The sequence below is a fragment of the Phalacrocorax aristotelis genome, chromosome 5 (genome assembly GCF_949628215.1).
Source record: "Phalacrocorax aristotelis chromosome 5, bGulAri2.1, whole genome shotgun sequence".
Taxonomy (NCBI): domain Eukaryota; kingdom Metazoa; phylum Chordata; class Aves; order Suliformes; family Phalacrocoracidae; genus Phalacrocorax; species Phalacrocorax aristotelis.
Genome location: NC_134280.1, coordinates 61,001,324 through 61,019,448, shown reverse-complemented (window position 1 = coordinate 61,019,448; position 18,125 = coordinate 61,001,324). Strand labels below are relative to the sequence as shown.

The following is an 18,125-nucleotide window of genomic DNA, read 5'->3' as shown; positions in this document are numbered from 1 at the left end:
GTGGAGCCCAGGTAAAGATTTTTGTTTTTTAAGGCTGTATCTTCTGAAATAACATCTTTGTGAAAAATTCTTTGTGATTCAGCCTTTTGGTCATGTGGTTACACAAGTCTAGTGGTTTTTGTTTGTGAGCTCTTATGCCAACTCGAGTGGTCTGTAGTCTTATGACTTTAGTATTATAGTATGCTGCTGATACATGTGATATCTAACTATACTCGCTCGGTACTTACTTTCACAACTGCAGAATGCACTCCAACCATCCACAGATGGCCTTGGTTCATATTACATTGTTTTATCTTGTCTTTATGCATGCTACAAAGATTTCCCATGTCTTAAACAACTGCTGTGTGTCAATCAGCCACTTTTATTTAGCAGGTAGTTTTCTGTCTACTGCACTTCTCTGTACTTATCTGAGCACTCTCTGGCTGACCTATTGGCAGGGTTGTGGTTTTTTTTTTTCCCCTCCTTTTCTGTTCACATTGCTGTGATTCACTTGGTTTTACATGGGCATTGAGTACTGGACTTCCAACAGAGGATATTTCACAGCCATTCAGTGCAGCAGACATCTTCAAACGCTATACTTTTGGTAAATATGAGTCTAGTATCTTATTTGTGATTTAACATAGAACTAATTCTTAATTACTGATTATATAAAATGTTGAACTCTGTTTTGCATTCATGACAGATTTCTTACGTAAAAATCTGTTGGCAGTAATTTAACTCACTGTGCCTGTAAGGGTGGGGGGAGTGGTTACGTAAGCAGTTACAGGTATGTTTCTTAAATCTAGCCTAGGAAAATGGCAATTGACAGCAGCAGAAAGGGCATAAAATCTACCTGACTAGGCAGTCTTCATCACTAGGTTTTGTCATTAAAAGAATCTTTTCCTGCCTAGCAGTGTGCTGTTCTTCCCCGAATACTTGATGTTCAAGGTGCAGGAAAGCCTCCCCTACCATTGTGTGTGAGCCAGAGAGACATACTGGGGAAGGCCTGTGGGCTGTCCATTAAGAAAACTCATTTAATGGTATGTAATGGAGTTTTAACCCTAATTTTGGAGTATAAAGTACAGTATAAGACTTTGCTCTGCAAGTGGAGTAACAACCCCAGCAGAATGGCTGGCAGTATGATTAAGGATACGTAGCTGAGGTCAAAGGATTATCTAGGGAGACATACAGAAATTGGTTACTTATGACGATTCTTTATTTTCATTATAGTAGTACAGAAGTTAATGAGGAATGAACTTCAAGGCCATACGGACTGACTGACCAACCAACTTTTAATACAAAGGGCCTAAGTTAAACTAAAGGTGGATGTTTTATGAACATGGGGGGTGGGGTTGGGTGTGGATGTATTTTTTTAACAAAAGGAGAAGGCTTGAAAAAATTGCCTTGAGATGTTAGGAAAGATGGGAAGAAATATTAGGACATGGAAATTCTTTAAAAATTTAAACTAGTTAGGAGAGGAAGAGGGAGTAAAGTCACCATTCCATTAAGGGCATGATGTACTTACACAGTGCCACTGTGTATGTACACCTACACATGCTACTGTAAAACTTACTAATTTGTCTGAGACTTCTGTTTAAGTTATGCACTCAAATGTGCATATTAAGAGCCACAACTGTGAGGTTTTGAATCTTAGTTGGACCTACTATAAACTGGTCAAAAGCTAGTGATAAAAGTATATTCTGAGTAGAGTTAAGATATTCTTTTGATCAATTCTGGTAAGGTGTGGAGTGAGGTTTGCACGTTCTGTTCTTCAGTGTTCTTGTTGACCCACTAAAACAGGGAATAAGGACCAAGCATAGTAAATTTATAGGTGGTTCTAATCAAGCAGGGCCTTGCAGCCATGCTAAAGGACATGATTAAAATATAAGAAGAGCCTGATAACATAGGAAAACAGTACAAATAACAGGAAGTAATTCAGTATAGTGGAAGGTTATGCCTTTAAGCAGAAACAATGAGTAATCATCGGATGAAGAACAGGATGCTAGCTAAATAAGAACATTAAAAAATTAGCTGGAAGTTATGGGTCCTAGGCTGGAAAAATATATCAGTGTTACTATATGGCTGACATATAAAGAAATATGGCCCAAGAGTCTGTGAAAAGGTTCTTTCCACGCTAGCCATTTTCAGCTACAGTCCTATGTCTACTCTTAGGCACCCAATTTCAAAAGAAGTCAAGGAACAACTGGTGAAAAGGAACCAAAAGAAAGTAGCAAAACAGATCTTGAATAATTAGCCTGTGAGGAAAAGAGAGAAAAACTTGTGTTTGTTTAGCTCAAAGAGGGACCTGCTAATTAAGAGATCTACATATAGTCTTCAAATATGTAAAAAATTTCTGAATTTCTGAGGGACCTTTTTGTCTTATCCGTGGTGGTATGATATGAAGCAGTAGGCTGAAGTTGAAGAGTTGATTCAGGTTAGACACTAAGAAAAAAGTTCTAATGATGGCTAACTAAGAAGTAGATTATATGGGGAGGCTGTGCAGTCCATTTCTGGAGGCCTTTAGGAAAGGGAGGCTAAGAATATTGCAAATAATTATCTGTCCTAGGATGGAATAATGAACCAGATGATCTCTTCAGGCACTTTTCAGTCCCCTTTATTGGTGTCTTTGTAAGTCTCTCAATTCCTTTCAAAAATATGAGAGGCAAGGGTGCTCAGTTCCTTACAGCTCAGCTCATAAAGATGCCACTATTATATCTAGTTCAGCACTTTATGGCTTGAAAAGTGTCGTTTAGCTTTTGGTTGGATAAATATTTGATTTATTGGTTTGCATTAATTAGCACCATGTTTATTTTTATCATCTGTTTTACATGGGGGCCTGTAGACCTAAGTGGAGATCAAGAAGTCATGAATATATTTAATATTTTTAAAAACCCTACTCAGAAATGTTCAGTTGAAAAAGGAAGGACAGTTGAGGGGGGAGGATTATAATTATATTGGTGCCATTGTACAGGCAACTATAAGTGAGTAGCCAGCTGCAGACTAATGTAGTTGAAGAGAACTCAGTGAAACTGGATTCTCGTGTTAGCTAAAAAGCCAGCCGAAGTGTTTTATTCCCTGGCAGAAATGCAGTGCCTGCAATGGAGCTGGGAAATGAACTACTAAGGGCTCATGTTACTTTCAATGATTTAAGCAAACAGCTCCATTCCCATAGTTACACAATGTTTTAGTATGCAGAATGGAGCTCTGGGACGCTCCTAAACTTTTAAAAATAAATCTGCAGATTATTTTTTTTTTAATTGTGGTGTTTTTCTCTGGAATATTAAAATTCATAGGAAATGGGACATAATTGTTAGAAATAGGCCATGTTTTAGAAGTTCTGGCTCCTTAGAGCCATTTAGAAATCTGTAAGTGATTACATAGCCAGAGTAGTTCCTGATAAGAATTTGATAATTAAAATAAGTTGTTAATTGTTAACAAAAAAATTATACTTTTTTTTCAGTAATTTCTAGGAATAGTATAATACATATGGCAGTTTTTACTATTTAAAATCAAACACCAAGATTCCTTGACTTTGGTAGAAGACTCTTGAGAGCGGATATTTCATATGAAATATTTTTTGTCTTGGTAAGATGGTATTTCCCAATGAAACGATAATTTGCTAGAAAATATCAAACCTATTCCTATACTGTTCTTGATTGCTGGAAATGAGAAAGTATTAAAAATCCAGCTATAAAAAGGTACCTACAAAAGTGTTAATGCATATGAAATGAACAGTTTTGATCTATAGACACATTTTTGCATGTATTTTTGCATTATAAAGATGACTCAATTTATATCAATTTTTATTAACTATTGCTTGACATTTTAATGTTATCTGTAAAAATTCTCATAGCACTTTTTCCTCCAGTCACAGGTGAATCATCATTCATCTAATAATGAAACCTATCAAGAAAGATTGGCACGATTAGAAGGTGATAAAGAGTCGCTCATACTGCAGGTATGTATTAAAGACAGCATTGTCTGCATTGTTGATGTTCAGTGAGCAAAAGCTGAAGTGACAGAGTATTTTCTGTTAAACTAAGGTTAGCAGGTCACCAAATGTAACTGATATTAATCAGGAATTAATTTAAAATTTGTATAAACCATCTAATTTGTTTCATGGTGGGGTAAATGGGTAGAGGAGAGGGGAGTAACAGCAGTAAGAGGGAGAAGAATGACAAAGGAAAAAAAAAAGACAACTTAAAAGTAATGCTGTGAAGTCCCAAGACAATGCTGTGGTAGTGGTTCTCACCCTATGTTTGCTAGGTTGTACCAGTTGATCTTCTAGGTTCCGCATGCCACCATTTTTAGTTAACTGGAAGACTGGCAGGTAGGTAGAACTGATACTTTTCCTGCTTGTATACTGTACCAAAGTTGCTTTACATCATCAAAAAGCTTAAGGGGGAGGTAAAGGGGGAAAGGAAATTTGACAGTAAAATGCATGCCTAAGCTCTTCCAGGTTTCCCGTTTCTCAGTTTACCCAGCCTTTTCAAACAAATCCCCTGTCCCATGTAGTTTTCCTCCTGGAGAAAACATATGTTGCACAAGCTAAAATAAAAAAAACTTTTTTTTTTTTCCTGGATATTTTCACTACTACTAAACTGTACATTACATGCTTTTAAAACTGATGCTGGAGATTCTTTAAATAAATAAAAATTCTTTATATCCTTTTTCTTTATGCTTACAAAAGCGTATTATAAGCATATACATTTATATCAAACAAAACTTTACTGGGTAGGTGTTCTCCCTACTTTCAGTTACAAGTTCCTCTAAGCATGTTTTATCCTGTATATTCTGTTCACACTTGTCTTAATTTACTGAGCAGAATTCTCACGGCTGTTGTTAAAAAAACAATAAACAGTTTGTGAGACATAAGGTTAGGCTTGGTTGGATTTTTTCATTACTGTTAAACTAAAATTGCTGTTACCAAATTTTAGAAAGAAAATCCTGAATGAAAAACAAACTTCTGGTTGGAATTTAAGTGTTTAAGTGTATGCTGCAAATTGCTTTTTTTTCTGAGAGGGAATCAGGTCAGGGGTGACATCATCACAACTGATATTTATTAGAACAAATCTTATTAATCATAGAATAGTTTACATTGGAAGGAACCTTTAGAGGTCATCTAGTCCAACCCCCCTGAACTAAGCAGGGACATCTTCAACTAGACCAGGTTGCTCAGAGCACCCTCCAACCTGACCTTGAGTGTTTCCAGGGATGGGGCATCTACCACCTCTCTGAGCAACCTGTTCCAGTGTTTCACCACCCTCAAAGTAAAAAATTTTTTCATTATATCCACTCTAAATCTACCCTTCTTTACTTTAAAACCATTACCCGCTGTCCTGTCACAACAGGCCTTGCTAAAGAGGTTGCCCCATCTTTCCTATAGACCCCCTTTAAGTGCTGGAATGCTGCAATAAAGTCTCCCCTCAGCCTTCTCTTCTCCAGGCTGAACAACCCCAACTCTCTCAGCCTTTTGTCACAGGAGAGGTGCTCCAGCCCTCGGATCATTTTTGTGGCCTCCTCTGGACCCGCTCCAACAGCTCCATGTCCTTCCTGTGCTCAGGGCTCCGGAGCTGGATGCAGCGCTGCGGGTGGGGTCTCACCAGAGCAGAGCAGAGGGGCACAATCACCTCCCTTGACCTGCTGGCCACGCTTCTTCTGATGCAGCCCAGCACACAGCTGGCCTTCTGGGCTGCAAGTGCACATTGTTGGCTCATGTCCAGCTTTTCGTTCACCAGTACACCCAAGTCCTTCTCCACAGGGCTGCTCTCAATCCCTTCATCCCCAGCCTGTATTGATACCAGGGGTTGCCCCAACCCAGGTGCAGGACCTTGCACTTACCCTTGTTGGACCTCATGAGGTTCTCATAGGCCCACCTCTCCAGCTCGTCTAGGTCTCTGGATGACATCCCATCCTTCTGGCATGTCAACTGCATTGCTCAGCTTGGTGTCTTAACTGTAACATCTTGATTCTATTAATAATAGCAAACAGCTTTTCACACAGTATGTTCACTTCTCGCACAGTGTGTTCACTTCTCGCACAGTTCGCTCGCACACATGTGCGCACACTCATAATTGAAGCAACAATTAGGAGGCCAAACCCAGCTGTTTACTCAGAAGCAGACGGTTGTACTGTTGCACCTGTGGCTTTGTCCCTGAAGGCCTCCTTTGATTCATCACGTGTGTGTGTAGTGCTGTAATCTTTGCATTTAGCAGCCGCTGTCATCTTGGATGTGGGAATTCCTACAGATGTAGGAATTGTCTCTCTTTTGCCTTTTACCCCCATCAAATCAAGAGGCTAAGTCAATATTTACGCCATTTCCTATCCCACTGCACAGGATTGCAGTAGAACTCCAAAAACCCCAGACAAATAAGACAGATGAAAACCTCAGTCTGATAGATGAATGTCATCAACAACAACAAAAAAGGCGCCAAGATGGAGCTGGGGTTAGAACCTGGTTTACGCCATTTCTGCATAGTCTAGCTAGGCAGTCGAACACAAGGAACACAGGCAAGTCCTGTGCTGAGGTTACAGTGGCCTGAGGGAGCCTGCTGGTACAAACCTGGCTCCTTGGTGTGACCATTGGCATGAAGGATGAGAAAGTGATGGGAAACAGAGCACCTCTGTTCTGTAGCTCTTGTTGCATTGTGCCAGTGGCTGTGGTCTGTAGCTGTAATCTATAGGGAATATAAGGCTGGGAACACTCCAGTCTTGCATCAGACTTGCTGAAGAAGCAGTAGTACAGGGCACCTTGTAGTGGGCACAGGCAGTGCCCACTATCTCTGTCCATCAAGACTGAGTCAAACAGTGCACCTTGAAACCTGAGGTCACTGTTCAGTCTGTAGTGGTGGCTGGAAATGCTGCAGCATCTGGGATACCTTATAGCTCAGTGCCTGTGTACAGGAGCTAATGTACTTCTTTAGGGGTTTGTTTTGTTTAGATTGTTTTTTTTTTCCACAAAGATGTTTTAAAACCTTCTACCACTTGAATTTTAGCTAATAGTTCAGAATGCCTCACTTTTATAGATATTTACAAAAAAATATATTATCTATGGGCTGACTCTTGTGGTTGTTGCACTGCTAAGGCAAGATGGACTTGCCAGCATAGCATACACTGGGGTTATGTTCCGTGTGCAGTCTACTGATTCCCTGAAGAGTCTGGCAGATGTGATCCTGAACAGAGGGGAAAATATGAGCTCAAAGTGGCTAATGTGCCTCTCCGCCTAACTACTGGTACATCCAACACATGCTTCTAAAGCTGCTAAGGTTTTACTAAATTCCTTTGCAGGTCATATTTAACATACAGAATTTTTCTTACAGGTTACAATGCTAGTTGGTACCTAGTCTATCCCTTAAGTGGAGCTTGTTTTCTTTCTCTGGAACCTGGATCAGACTGAAGGAGAGGATTCAGCTTGTTTCTTTTTGCTTTCTGACCTCACAGGGTTTGGGGTTTTTTTTTTGTGTGTGTGCCGTCACTCATTTAATGGGAGCAAAACAAAATCATAAACTAGCAACAGACTTCCTTGCGGAGGGTTCTCCCCCTGCCCTAGCTTGGATGTGTCCCCCTGCCATCTACCTCCACCCACTCCTTCCTATTATCTCTCATCCTGCATTCATCTGTACTCTACCCTACAGCCAACTACTGTAATGGCAAAAAAATAAAATAGTCCTCTTTTTTTCTTTTTCTGTGTTCCTTTCCCAGGCATGCTTGTTATTATGCTCGCAGGTAAAACAAATACATATTACTCAGCCACTCCCTCTGTAGCTTCCCTGAAGTGAACTCAATTGTTCGTTGATAGGGTTTTAGAAATGCTGTGTGGTGGGTACATCTTAAAGGTTTCGCTTCCACACACTGTACCTTTTTTTTTTTTATTTTTTTTTAAATGAAGGTGTTGCAGGGCTGGATTTCAGAGCATCAATAAGTTTCTGTCAATGCATTTCATTCAAACTGGAGTTTAAACACCTCAGGTTGCTTTTTTGTTTGAGATAACATTTTTTTCCTAGTATAATCAAGGCTTTTATATAAATAAATAGTAAAAATTAATATATAGAGCGTATGTGCTGTTTAACATAGGAATTAACACTGAGGTTTTTTCCACATCTTTCTAATGTTACCCTGAGCGCAGTTTTTTCAGCTTTGCAAGCTTTGAGTTAGGCTGCTGGACTTCTCTTACTACACAGTCACTGGTCTGTACCACCATTCCCACAGTTCTTTACCAGTATTGCTTATTGTTTCTTTTCCTGGGATTCATTGTCTATGTCTCACTTCTTTTACTTTCATGTTTTGGCTTGCAAAGCCTGGGAATTTTTCTTGGAATAGAATTTTGCCGCTGCTAAAACATGCCTTTTACTCATTGCATTCTTTATAACTTCAGAACACTTTATTGATAGGTAAGCTGTTTTTCTGTTCTTGTAAGAAGTAAAGTAATTGGTTAGTTTCTGAATGAACGTTTTACTGTTTATCCATTTTAGAGAGTGAAATGCCAACTGAACCTGAAATGGCAATGCATGCTTCAAAACCACTTAAAATATTTTCAGTGTCGTATGTTCTTGTTTGGTGCTTTTTAATTTTTCAGACTTGCATGAATTGACTCAGCCTACCTATAGGTAGTCTTCCATCTCTTCTAGAAATGCTCTTTCCTTTTTATATTAAAACAAAATAATCGGTGGGGAGGGAGAGTCAGGGGGCGGGGCTGAAGCAAAATGTAGGTAAGACTGAAAAATTGTCTATCTTGATAGAGCAGGTTGCTGTAGGGCACAAGGATATTAAACCATTGAGGACTTTAAAAGAGAACTTCCTGTTAAAATGTGCATTTGGATGTTAATTGTATAAGGTAATTGAAACTTATTTACAGTCAGTTCAGTAGCATTGTGCTTCTCTTCTCAAATTACAGGTGAGTGTTCTTACAGACCAGGTAGAAGCTCAAGGAGAGAAAATCCGGGACTTAGAAATCTGTCTTGAGGGGCATCAGCTGAAACTGAATGCTACAGAAGAAATGCTTCAACAGGTAAGAATCTGGATTGGAAAGCTGCTTACATAATATTCTCCAACAGAGGGGTGAACGTATATGGTCAGCTTGTCTGCATGTGTGAGTGCCTTTGGCAAAAAGATAAAATGGGGGGAAAAAATCCCTCTGTTATTGTTCTCTTGCTGCTTTGCACTCTTTTTTTTCTTTTTTTTTTTTCTTCTTTTCAATAAATGTTTCTTTGTTTTCCTGTTGCAGAAATGTTTTACTGGCTGGTTGCATAATACTGTACGTGGCAGCATGTAAAATGAAACTATTGTGTCTTATTTGTACTGTGCTGATGAATTAAATTTGGACATGGTTGAGTAACTGGTTAGACAGGTTAAATGTATCTAATATATGTTGGAGTTATAGAATTAAGACGTTTTATTTAAATAAATCTTCTGTTTTCGTATGGCTTTGAAGCTGATCAGTTGAAATGAATTACTGTATCGAGTTTGGTTTTGCTTAATTTTTGAAGCTTTCCCCTTATTTTTGAAAGAAAAGTAGTATATAAAGACATGTTTTTATTTATTTCAATCAACTGTTCCAGGCTATGTGATTTAATTTTTGCTCTTTTGTGTTACATATTGAGGGAGCAGAACAAATTATAAATTAAATTAAATACCTTATATTTCATGTGTTAGTGCAGAGCTGGCAGGTCTGTTAATGCAAAAGAACTTCCCTGGTGCAATTTTCTATTATTACAGATGTAGATCATCCACGGGTAATACAGTACATAGATATCAGAAAGATATTTGAAACTGTAAATAACCCTCAAAATCTATGCCAGATATTTGGAGGACACATATTGTTCTGAATGAAGTTTACTTCCTCTCACCACCCAAAATCTTGTTCTATAAATTTACTCTTTTAGTCTATGTGAAATATATGTCTTTCTATGAACTATTCATAGCTTCTAGAGTTGTGCTAATCTATATAAACTTATTTTACTATGATAAGGTTCCATGTACATATGTATGTAAACAGTTGCAGTTTCTATAAGATAGACTTGTATCCTAAACCTTTTAAAGTCATAATTCTCCAAGCTTCTCTAAAAAACACTTGGTCTCACACAACTTCTGAGGCAGAAAATGCTTCCATCTGGGAAAAGTTTTATTCTCATACTTAAATGAGGGGACGTTTTTAAAAATGCAAATAGTGAGTGCATTTAGTTCTTCAGTGGGATCTGAAGTGAAATTCAAAGAACAGTAACTACTTAAGTTAGGAAAATCTCTTTTCACACTTCAGGAAGGCATTCACAATAGAGTGTAGAAGTTTCCTGTTTCAATCTAAAACTAGGTGGTTGTTCTGTGACTTCTGCTAAAACTGTTTATTGTTTGTCTGACTTAAAATTTCTGCTCTGACAGTGTTCTGAGAAAACTGGGATTTTAAAGCCTGATTTAGGAGAACACTGAAGTATCTGAAAATAGAATATAATAATGCATATACATTGCTCTTTTAGTGAAAATGTTTGAATCTACCTGTCTGGCATTAGGCACATGCAAAATTGCTTACAAAGCTGATCCTGAAGTGATAAGCTACAAAAGTCTGTACTAAAGCTAAGGAAGTCAGAGAATCTCCAAATACATTTACCTTAAGTCTTAAATCTCAATTTCGAGATCACTTTGGCTGTAATTGTTGCCAAATGAGAGTAATTTCAAATTTATTTTCTTTCCTGTACACATATGAAATAGTTAGCAATAAGCTAAAATTTGTTGCTTGTTTTGTACTGTGGTTTTGAGGTCTTGCAGTTGAACATAAGTTACAGAAATACTGACAAGCTTGCTGGTTGATTGCTAAATTTCTGATTTAGTCACTGTCTCTCATGCTTACAGCATATATAATAGCTCAAAGTTCGTTGTGTGTTTTTTTAAGGGAAAGAATTATCTAGCCCACAACTTGGTAAAGATTTGTGTTTCATTTTAATCCTATGAGTTTGTCCATTTGAACTTTGCACAGAGACAGACATGTACACAAACACATATGCTTAGTATTTTAATTTTAGTGTGAATGATGTACTTTGAATAGCTGAACCAAAATTAAGAAAAAAAGTCAGTGTGGAACTGAGATATTTAGCATTTATTTTCTCACTGGAATGAGAAAAAGTGATGTTGAGTTAACATTTTAGTTTTGTGAACAGTAAGAAGAGCATATTAAGCGAAATACTAGAGGATGATGAGGGAATGGTAGTTTTAGTGTCTTTCACAAACGTAGATAGTCAGAAATGGGAAACCCAAGTTATATCTCTCAAAATCTCAACGGTCAGAGAAATTATACATTTATTGTGGCTCAGCAGAGGGCCCTATTTGTCTATATTTTGAAGGTTCTTTTCTCAGTTCATCCTGTTGAAAACATTACCCTTTGTGGGGGATAAGCTGAGGTTTGGAGAGAAGAGAATGACCTGATAATGTGAGGATTAGGACGTTCATGTAAGATGTGTGGCCAGTGGGCCTTCTTGCACTTAATTTGTCAAAAGTAGAGTGAGTGTCTGGCCTCAGGGACTTCAGTAGACTGATGGATCAATCAGGTTTTGGGGAGGGCTGGGTTCAGATCTTCTCAGCCAACAGTTGCCAGGGTCCTGTACAAGTGCTTAGCAAAGAGGCAAAAGATACTTGTGTTGTCACTGAGCTTTTCCAGTCAACACTAATTAAGGCGTCTTTCAAGACAGTATTTATTTATTTTTACAGTAAATTAACTTATTTCTAATAAGAAAAAAAATCTAGCCCTATATACCTATATAAATAGTCTTACTTTTCAGAAAGATTTCTATTGTCTTCCTCAGGTGCGTGTAAATCCAATTTTATTTCATGGTTCTGCTTGTTTATTTACAACGTACTGAACTCCACTGATTTTTACCCTTGCTTCTTCTAAATGGAAAATGGAACAATACAGATAATTGCCCTAGCTTGAAATATCTTTAATGTATATTAGTAAAACTGCGATATGGATAAGCATATTATTTACCTATCTGGGAAACCATATACCTGAGTTCAGGATAAGCCCTGTCTTTTTCATTTTGGGAATTATAAGAAAAGTGACAATTAATTCTGTGCCCAAAATTCTACAATAAAACAAAAATCATATACTTTGTTAAGATAAATTAATGATGATATCTGGTAGTTCCACAACAGAAAGAAAGGGTATGAAATGCTACCCTGCAAAATAGTTTTTGCTGCATTTATGCTAGCAGAGACTTGTCCACTTTGTCAGGGTGGGGTTACTGGCTAAAATCCTTCTGGCTTATGATTTATGCACAGTTGTTTTGAACCCTGCTACAAAGTGATCATGGAAACACTTTTGAAACAACAGCTAAAATAAACTTCATATGAATTACTTAAAATGGCTGTTCAGCCTTTAGGGTGGACATCTCGAATGCAGAACAGTAGCAACAGACACTACTGCCTCTTTGCAGAAGATTGTGCTTCCACATCACTCTAAGAGGATGGTGCAATGATCTTAGTTGAAATGTGAACTTCCGAGAGATTAGTTGAGCCAATCTAAAGGTTACTGCTACTAAAAGAAGGTCTCATTCTCCTTTCATCCTTCTCCCTGTTCCTGACCATATGCTTCTGCAACTTATTTTATACTGACTTTCATGCTCATCAGACTTTTTCCTCAATTACTGGGAGAAAACTAACTTGGGGTTTCAAAAGAAGGGGATGTTTTTCTGCTGGGTTAGTGAGTTGAAACAGCTCACGTAAAAGGTCAAGGTGTGGCATAAGGGCAATGGTGAGATGTGCATTTGACCTAGCTGTTTATGAAACCACAGCCAAAGAAAATATGGCTCAGCAGCATTTGAGAAACAAGAGAATCCTGAGTAACAGATGCAGAAATGCCCTGATGTGCAGAGTTACAGAAAATGCACGTATGTTTTCATGAGATGTGATGCTTACGGTGTCAAATGCAGCAGTTTGCTTTTGAAAGGATCCTTGTTCCACTACCAATTCTAATCAAGAAAAAGCATTTTTCACCCTGAAGGTGTTTGCGTTTTCTTTCTTTAAAACAAAGTAGGTCCTTTGAAAACTTGTGAAAGTCAATGGCAAAACTTTAAATCAGTCCTTAAGTATGGTGCCCGTTTACGCCAAGAAACGTATTTCCCTGGTCATCCTTCATAGTGAACGTTAAAAAGAATCTTTTAAAAAACAGTTAAAAAACAGATTAAAAGAATGGAGGGAGGAGCTGTATGAGAGTAGGAACTTGAATCCAATGCAGTTTAGTGTGTACCTGTTCTGGTCTTATAAGTTGTCTTATACCCAGGGGAGCCAGAATCCTATCTTCGTTGCAGAGTATAAAGCTGGTGTGTATCTGTTTGCTTCTCAGGAACTATGCTGGCTGGCAAGGATCATACCACCAACTTTCAATTGCCTGAGTTATCTAATCGTAGATGTGTTTCAGCACTTGTTTATAGCAGGCAGTAACTTGTTGCCAGCAGCTAGCTTAAGTGTTTCAGATTTTGAAGTGAGCTCTGTGCTGCTCTAGCTGTGAGGCATAACGTTTTCAGAGTGTGCTCTCAAGTTGTGCAGCTTATCTATACAGGTAAGCATTACACTGCTTTTTTATTTTACAGTTAATGTAGGCACGACTCTGCTGTCAGGCAGATGCAAAGGGCTGTTCAAACTGGCAGTGCAATGGGAAGTTCTGTCCTTTCCGTTGTTTAACTATATAATGGGCAAATGATGGAGGGCTGTAATTCACTCTCTGCTACTGACTTGCACCATTTCATGGTGATTACACATGTACATTGCTCTCAGCTGTGTTTCAGTTAAGCAAATATCTTATTTCTACCAGCTGACACACAGCACTTGAAAAGTGCAGTCCTCATTAGTGGTGGTTCTTGCTGCATTTTGCTTACCAGGTAGGTAGCTTGGTGTGCCTGTCTCAACTATTTTAGTAAGGGTGAAAAGTATGAAATTTTTGAGTGTTGTATTTTGCACAGTGCACAAGTACAAAATGGGACTTTGGCGGGGGGGGGGGGGTGTCCCCCACTTCACTAAAATCTTACTTACGGTTTCTCAATCAGTGTATGGCATGATTGTTTCTACTGTGTTTCTACTGAGCGCTGAATATCCTAGAATTTTCTGTGCTTGCAGCTGACAACCTAGAATAGTGTAATGTCCTCTTTCTAAGGTATTTTCTGTAACAATAAATTTTATAAGCAGCTTTATAAGAATTATATATTTTAAAAAAGTGAAAGTGAGATACAGCACGTGCTTCAGTTTCATTTGGAATATTAAAAAGCATGATTGAATATTTTAAAAGTATACAGTGTGAATTTTAAAATTACAGTGGTGTTTGGAAATAGTTTGCTGTTCATTGATCTGTCTGCTACATGCATATTGTAGCTTCTGCATGACTCATCTTCATAATTACTCTACTTCAAAATAGCTTTCCTTAATTTTTGAAGTTAAAAGTTTATTTTAAAAAAACCTCTAATTATGCTTACAGTATCTTTTAAAACTAAAAACAAGTATCTTGTTTATAAATAAGATTCCCTAGAATCTGTTCTATTTCTGTTGTTTCAGCTCTTTTAGATCCTCCTAAAGCTGCTACAGTGCAAATTACCATTTTGCCTGTCTTATATTATCTTTTTTGCTTGAAAACCAATAACATAAATTTGTATTTTCTTTTCTTACAATTGCATATTTATTCTGGCTGAATTCAAGTTGCATCATACCACTGAAATACACTATAATTTCTCTGTAACAAAATGGGTCACATTCTTAATGAGCTGTTCACTGTGAGCATCTGCTTGAAGATGAAAATAATTGCTTCCAGATGTTACCATTTCAAGAGGGGACATTTACTTTAAAGGGCACTTTCTTTCAAAGCAAAAGTTAGACTCTCTGGATGCAAGAAAAATTGTCAGCTGTTTTAAATCAGTGTAGCTCCATTGAAAACAAACTAGGGATAGTTAGCTGTTTTGTCTATTTTAAGGCAAGAGTTTTATGCCAGTTTATGCTAGCTGAGGATCTGATTCTCCAGCTTCAGAGAAAACTGTAATTTTTTTTTTTGGTTGATTAAAAAAAAACAAACAGCTGCCTTCATGCTCACTTATAGCAGGTAGAAGCCTGGTGTTCACATGGAGTTAATGAACTCGGAATGAGAGGAGTTAGGTGTTATTCTCCATTGCATAGCCAAGTGTAATTTGGGAGTCTATAGAAAAAGTAAGGGGTAATGCCAGATGGTGCACTCACAGGATAGATCTTTTGTTAAAAATCTCTAGAGGGATGCCGTGTCTCCTTGCCTTATTAAGAAATCTTCCTGTCATATAATGGAACACGATGTCGGTGTCAAAAAATTCTAAATATTGTTTCAGTTCAGCAGTGAATAGAGACTGTCCCTGGGGCCAAAGTCACCTCATCCTGTTAGCCTTTTTGATGTTCAGTGGCCTTATTTTGTATCAAAGTTCTCATTTATAGATATGTCTTAATCTGCAGAAGTCTGCTGTATTAACAGCTGTACAGAGCCTGTTCCAGTCTGGACTGGAATTTGCCTCTGGAACCTGTGCAAATTAGTGTTCTTCTGGAAGGTAGAGGAGTTATTTGTAATTACAGTTGTAATTTGTAGAAAGCAACTATGACTAGGATTTCATTAGGTGACTGCCTATAGGTTCCTCAATAAAAAGTCAGCGCACTGACTTTTCCTGATTAGTGCTTGAATAATTTCATTCAGAGGAGGGAAAAAAAAAACCAGAACACCAACACCCATGAGGCTCCATTTCTGTTTATTTTCCCATCCATACACAAATATCATTGTCAGTGTCAGCAGGAACAGGCATGGCACTGGGAATAGTGGGTGGCTTAGATAATTGGTGTTGCAATGCAGATGCAAGTTCAGTACTATTTTTAATTCAGGCGATATTCCCCACCAGACTAAACCAATTTACATGTAGAGCAGATTTGGGTTCCAAATAGACTTTAACAGTATAATTTTTAAAATAACCTTTGTGGCTTCCTTGACTCCAAGCCATCGTCCACAGCATACTATACAGTTCGTGGAAGAGATGAGAAAAGGGTGATGGAGAGGGCGGTTACTGATCACTGAGTAGCATCAGCATAGATACAGAATAACTATGCCAACTTCAGTTAAGTTACTTCCACGTAACTTAAAGCAGAATCTGCTGTGATTCCTCAGTGTGTTTCATATGATCAAAACATCAATGTGAGTTATGAATTACCATTAAATTTTTTAACCAGTTAGAAAACTGCATTCTTTTGCAAAAATTAATTAGGCACTTGGAAAGTTAGGTATTGATTTTTTCTTTTTTTTTAGTCAGGTTTGAACCCCCAAATGGATTTTCTTTTTTTCCGCTTTGAAAATTGAGGCCAACAGAAGCATTTTATTTATATAACACACTGTTAAATTTTGGAAGATTTTTTTTGCTTTGGCTTTCTTGAAAACTGAAAGATGCAATGAAGGTGCGAATATTGGATGTTTTCCAAATGCAGTGATACCACCCTGACCAAAGGATGTCTTCCTCTGCAATCTGAAAAACAAACTTGGGGCACACAAGCAGACGTCATAGCCAATTGTTTCTCGTTTACTCTGTTACTCAGTTTGGACATTGCCTTTTAGATTCCAGTCAGGGCATACCACTCCTCATTCAGTGCTGTTCCCTCCGGAGCGTGTAGCCTTCAAAAGTTAGCAAGTACTGCATGGCGTAAACTTGTAAGTGTTATTAGCATGGCTGCAGAAATGTTGCTTGTCTTTGGTACTCTATTTTGGTTAGGGTGCTCATTCTGTAATACATTATTGAATAACAGATGATAAGTTCTAAAGTGTTTCATTGTAATACGAAAATGTAGCTTTGTCTGATGAATGTTTTAGGAAGTAGCCAACTGTTTTGTAATGTGTCATGTGAAGGTCTCTATGGCATGTAGGTTTGTGTTTGTTCAGTCTTAGTATTGTTTTCTGATTTCACGTCTTGCCCAGGGATTCACTTTGCCACACAGTGGTTTAGTGATTAACACAGGAGATTGTTTAGGTGAAAATACCTGCAAAACTCAAGAAACACACAGTTCAAGCAGTTCAAAGTATCCACAACGTGAAGAGAGGTACGGATATTTACTGTCATATGAATTTGCCAATCGCTTTTTTTTTAGTTACTTTTTCTGCCTGCAGTAAATGCTTACATCAAATCTATCTTGCTATGTTTTTTTTGCATTGTAAAGCAGTAGCAAGTGTGACTTCTGAAGAAGAGAATTGTTTTGCTTTTGTATTGAAAGCATTAAACGCTGGGGTAGAGACTTTTCTATGGGTCTGCCAGTAAATCACATAGCATTCCATCAATGTTCAAATAAATAACTGGAGAAAATATTCTGTTTTGCTTTCAGGAGTTGCTAAGTCGAACATCACTAGAGACTGAGAAATTAGATCTAATGGCTGAAGTTTCAGACCTGAAGATTAAGCTTGTTGGCATGGAAAAGGAACATAGTGAATATGAAGAGAAACAGAACAAAGCTGAGGTGAATTTCTTTTATTAACTTGGGTTGTTGGTTTTTTTTTTCTATCGTATGCCTATGGTATGCTGTCATACACCTGAGCCTTTGACCTGAAGTCAGCTTGCAATAGGTTTTTCTGTGCTTGCAGCACAGCCTGTATCATTGATCTTGTGAATTCTGAGATGAATATGATTATGCATTTTTGGGATGTGGTTTCTTTTCCCCTCTCTCATTATACTTCAAATGTTGCTGTTTGGCTTTAATCAAGGCACAAAGTCCCTTCCAGAAGCACATATTACAATTGGCATTTGCTTAACCCTTTCATTTCCACAGGAGGTGGACTGGCATGGCCATGTGAGGCCTACCAGAGTTGTTCTCTTTCCTCATTTATGTAGCAGAGAAGACTGACAGCTCAGTAGTATCAGGGGTGCTACAGACACTTAGAAAATCACTTGGTGATTTTAATTAATTCATGGCACTTGGGAGGGAAAGGCAAGGGGCAGGGCATTTTACTCAAATAAGCCTTTCCTCCTGTGGTTACATAATAAATAGTGCAAAAAGTGACATGCACTGGAGGAAATTCTAATCCTTACTCCCCTTCAGATGTGGAGATTCTGGACATCAAATAAGCTTTGCTTTTTACAATATTGTTTAAGAAAGAGAGTATGAAAAGGGAAATCATATGAACAACATGCATT

General features: G+C 37.9%; 1 protein-coding gene across 1 annotated transcript in view; it reads left to right on the top strand.

Moving 5' to 3' along the window:
• The window catches only part of PPFIBP2 (PPFIB scaffold protein 2), a 110,556-nt gene that overhangs the window by 54,814 nt on the left and 37,617 nt on the right, over window positions 1–18,125 (top strand). The window contains exons 4-7 of the mRNA XM_075094877.1: window positions 891–1,019; window positions 3,848–3,937; window positions 8,873–8,986; window positions 17,320–17,451. Coding sequence (XP_074950978.1) covers window positions 891–1,019; window positions 3,848–3,937; window positions 8,873–8,986; window positions 17,320–17,451 — 465 coding nt within the window. The remainder of the gene's footprint in view (window positions 1–890; window positions 1,020–3,847; window positions 3,938–8,872; window positions 8,987–17,319; window positions 17,452–18,125) is intronic.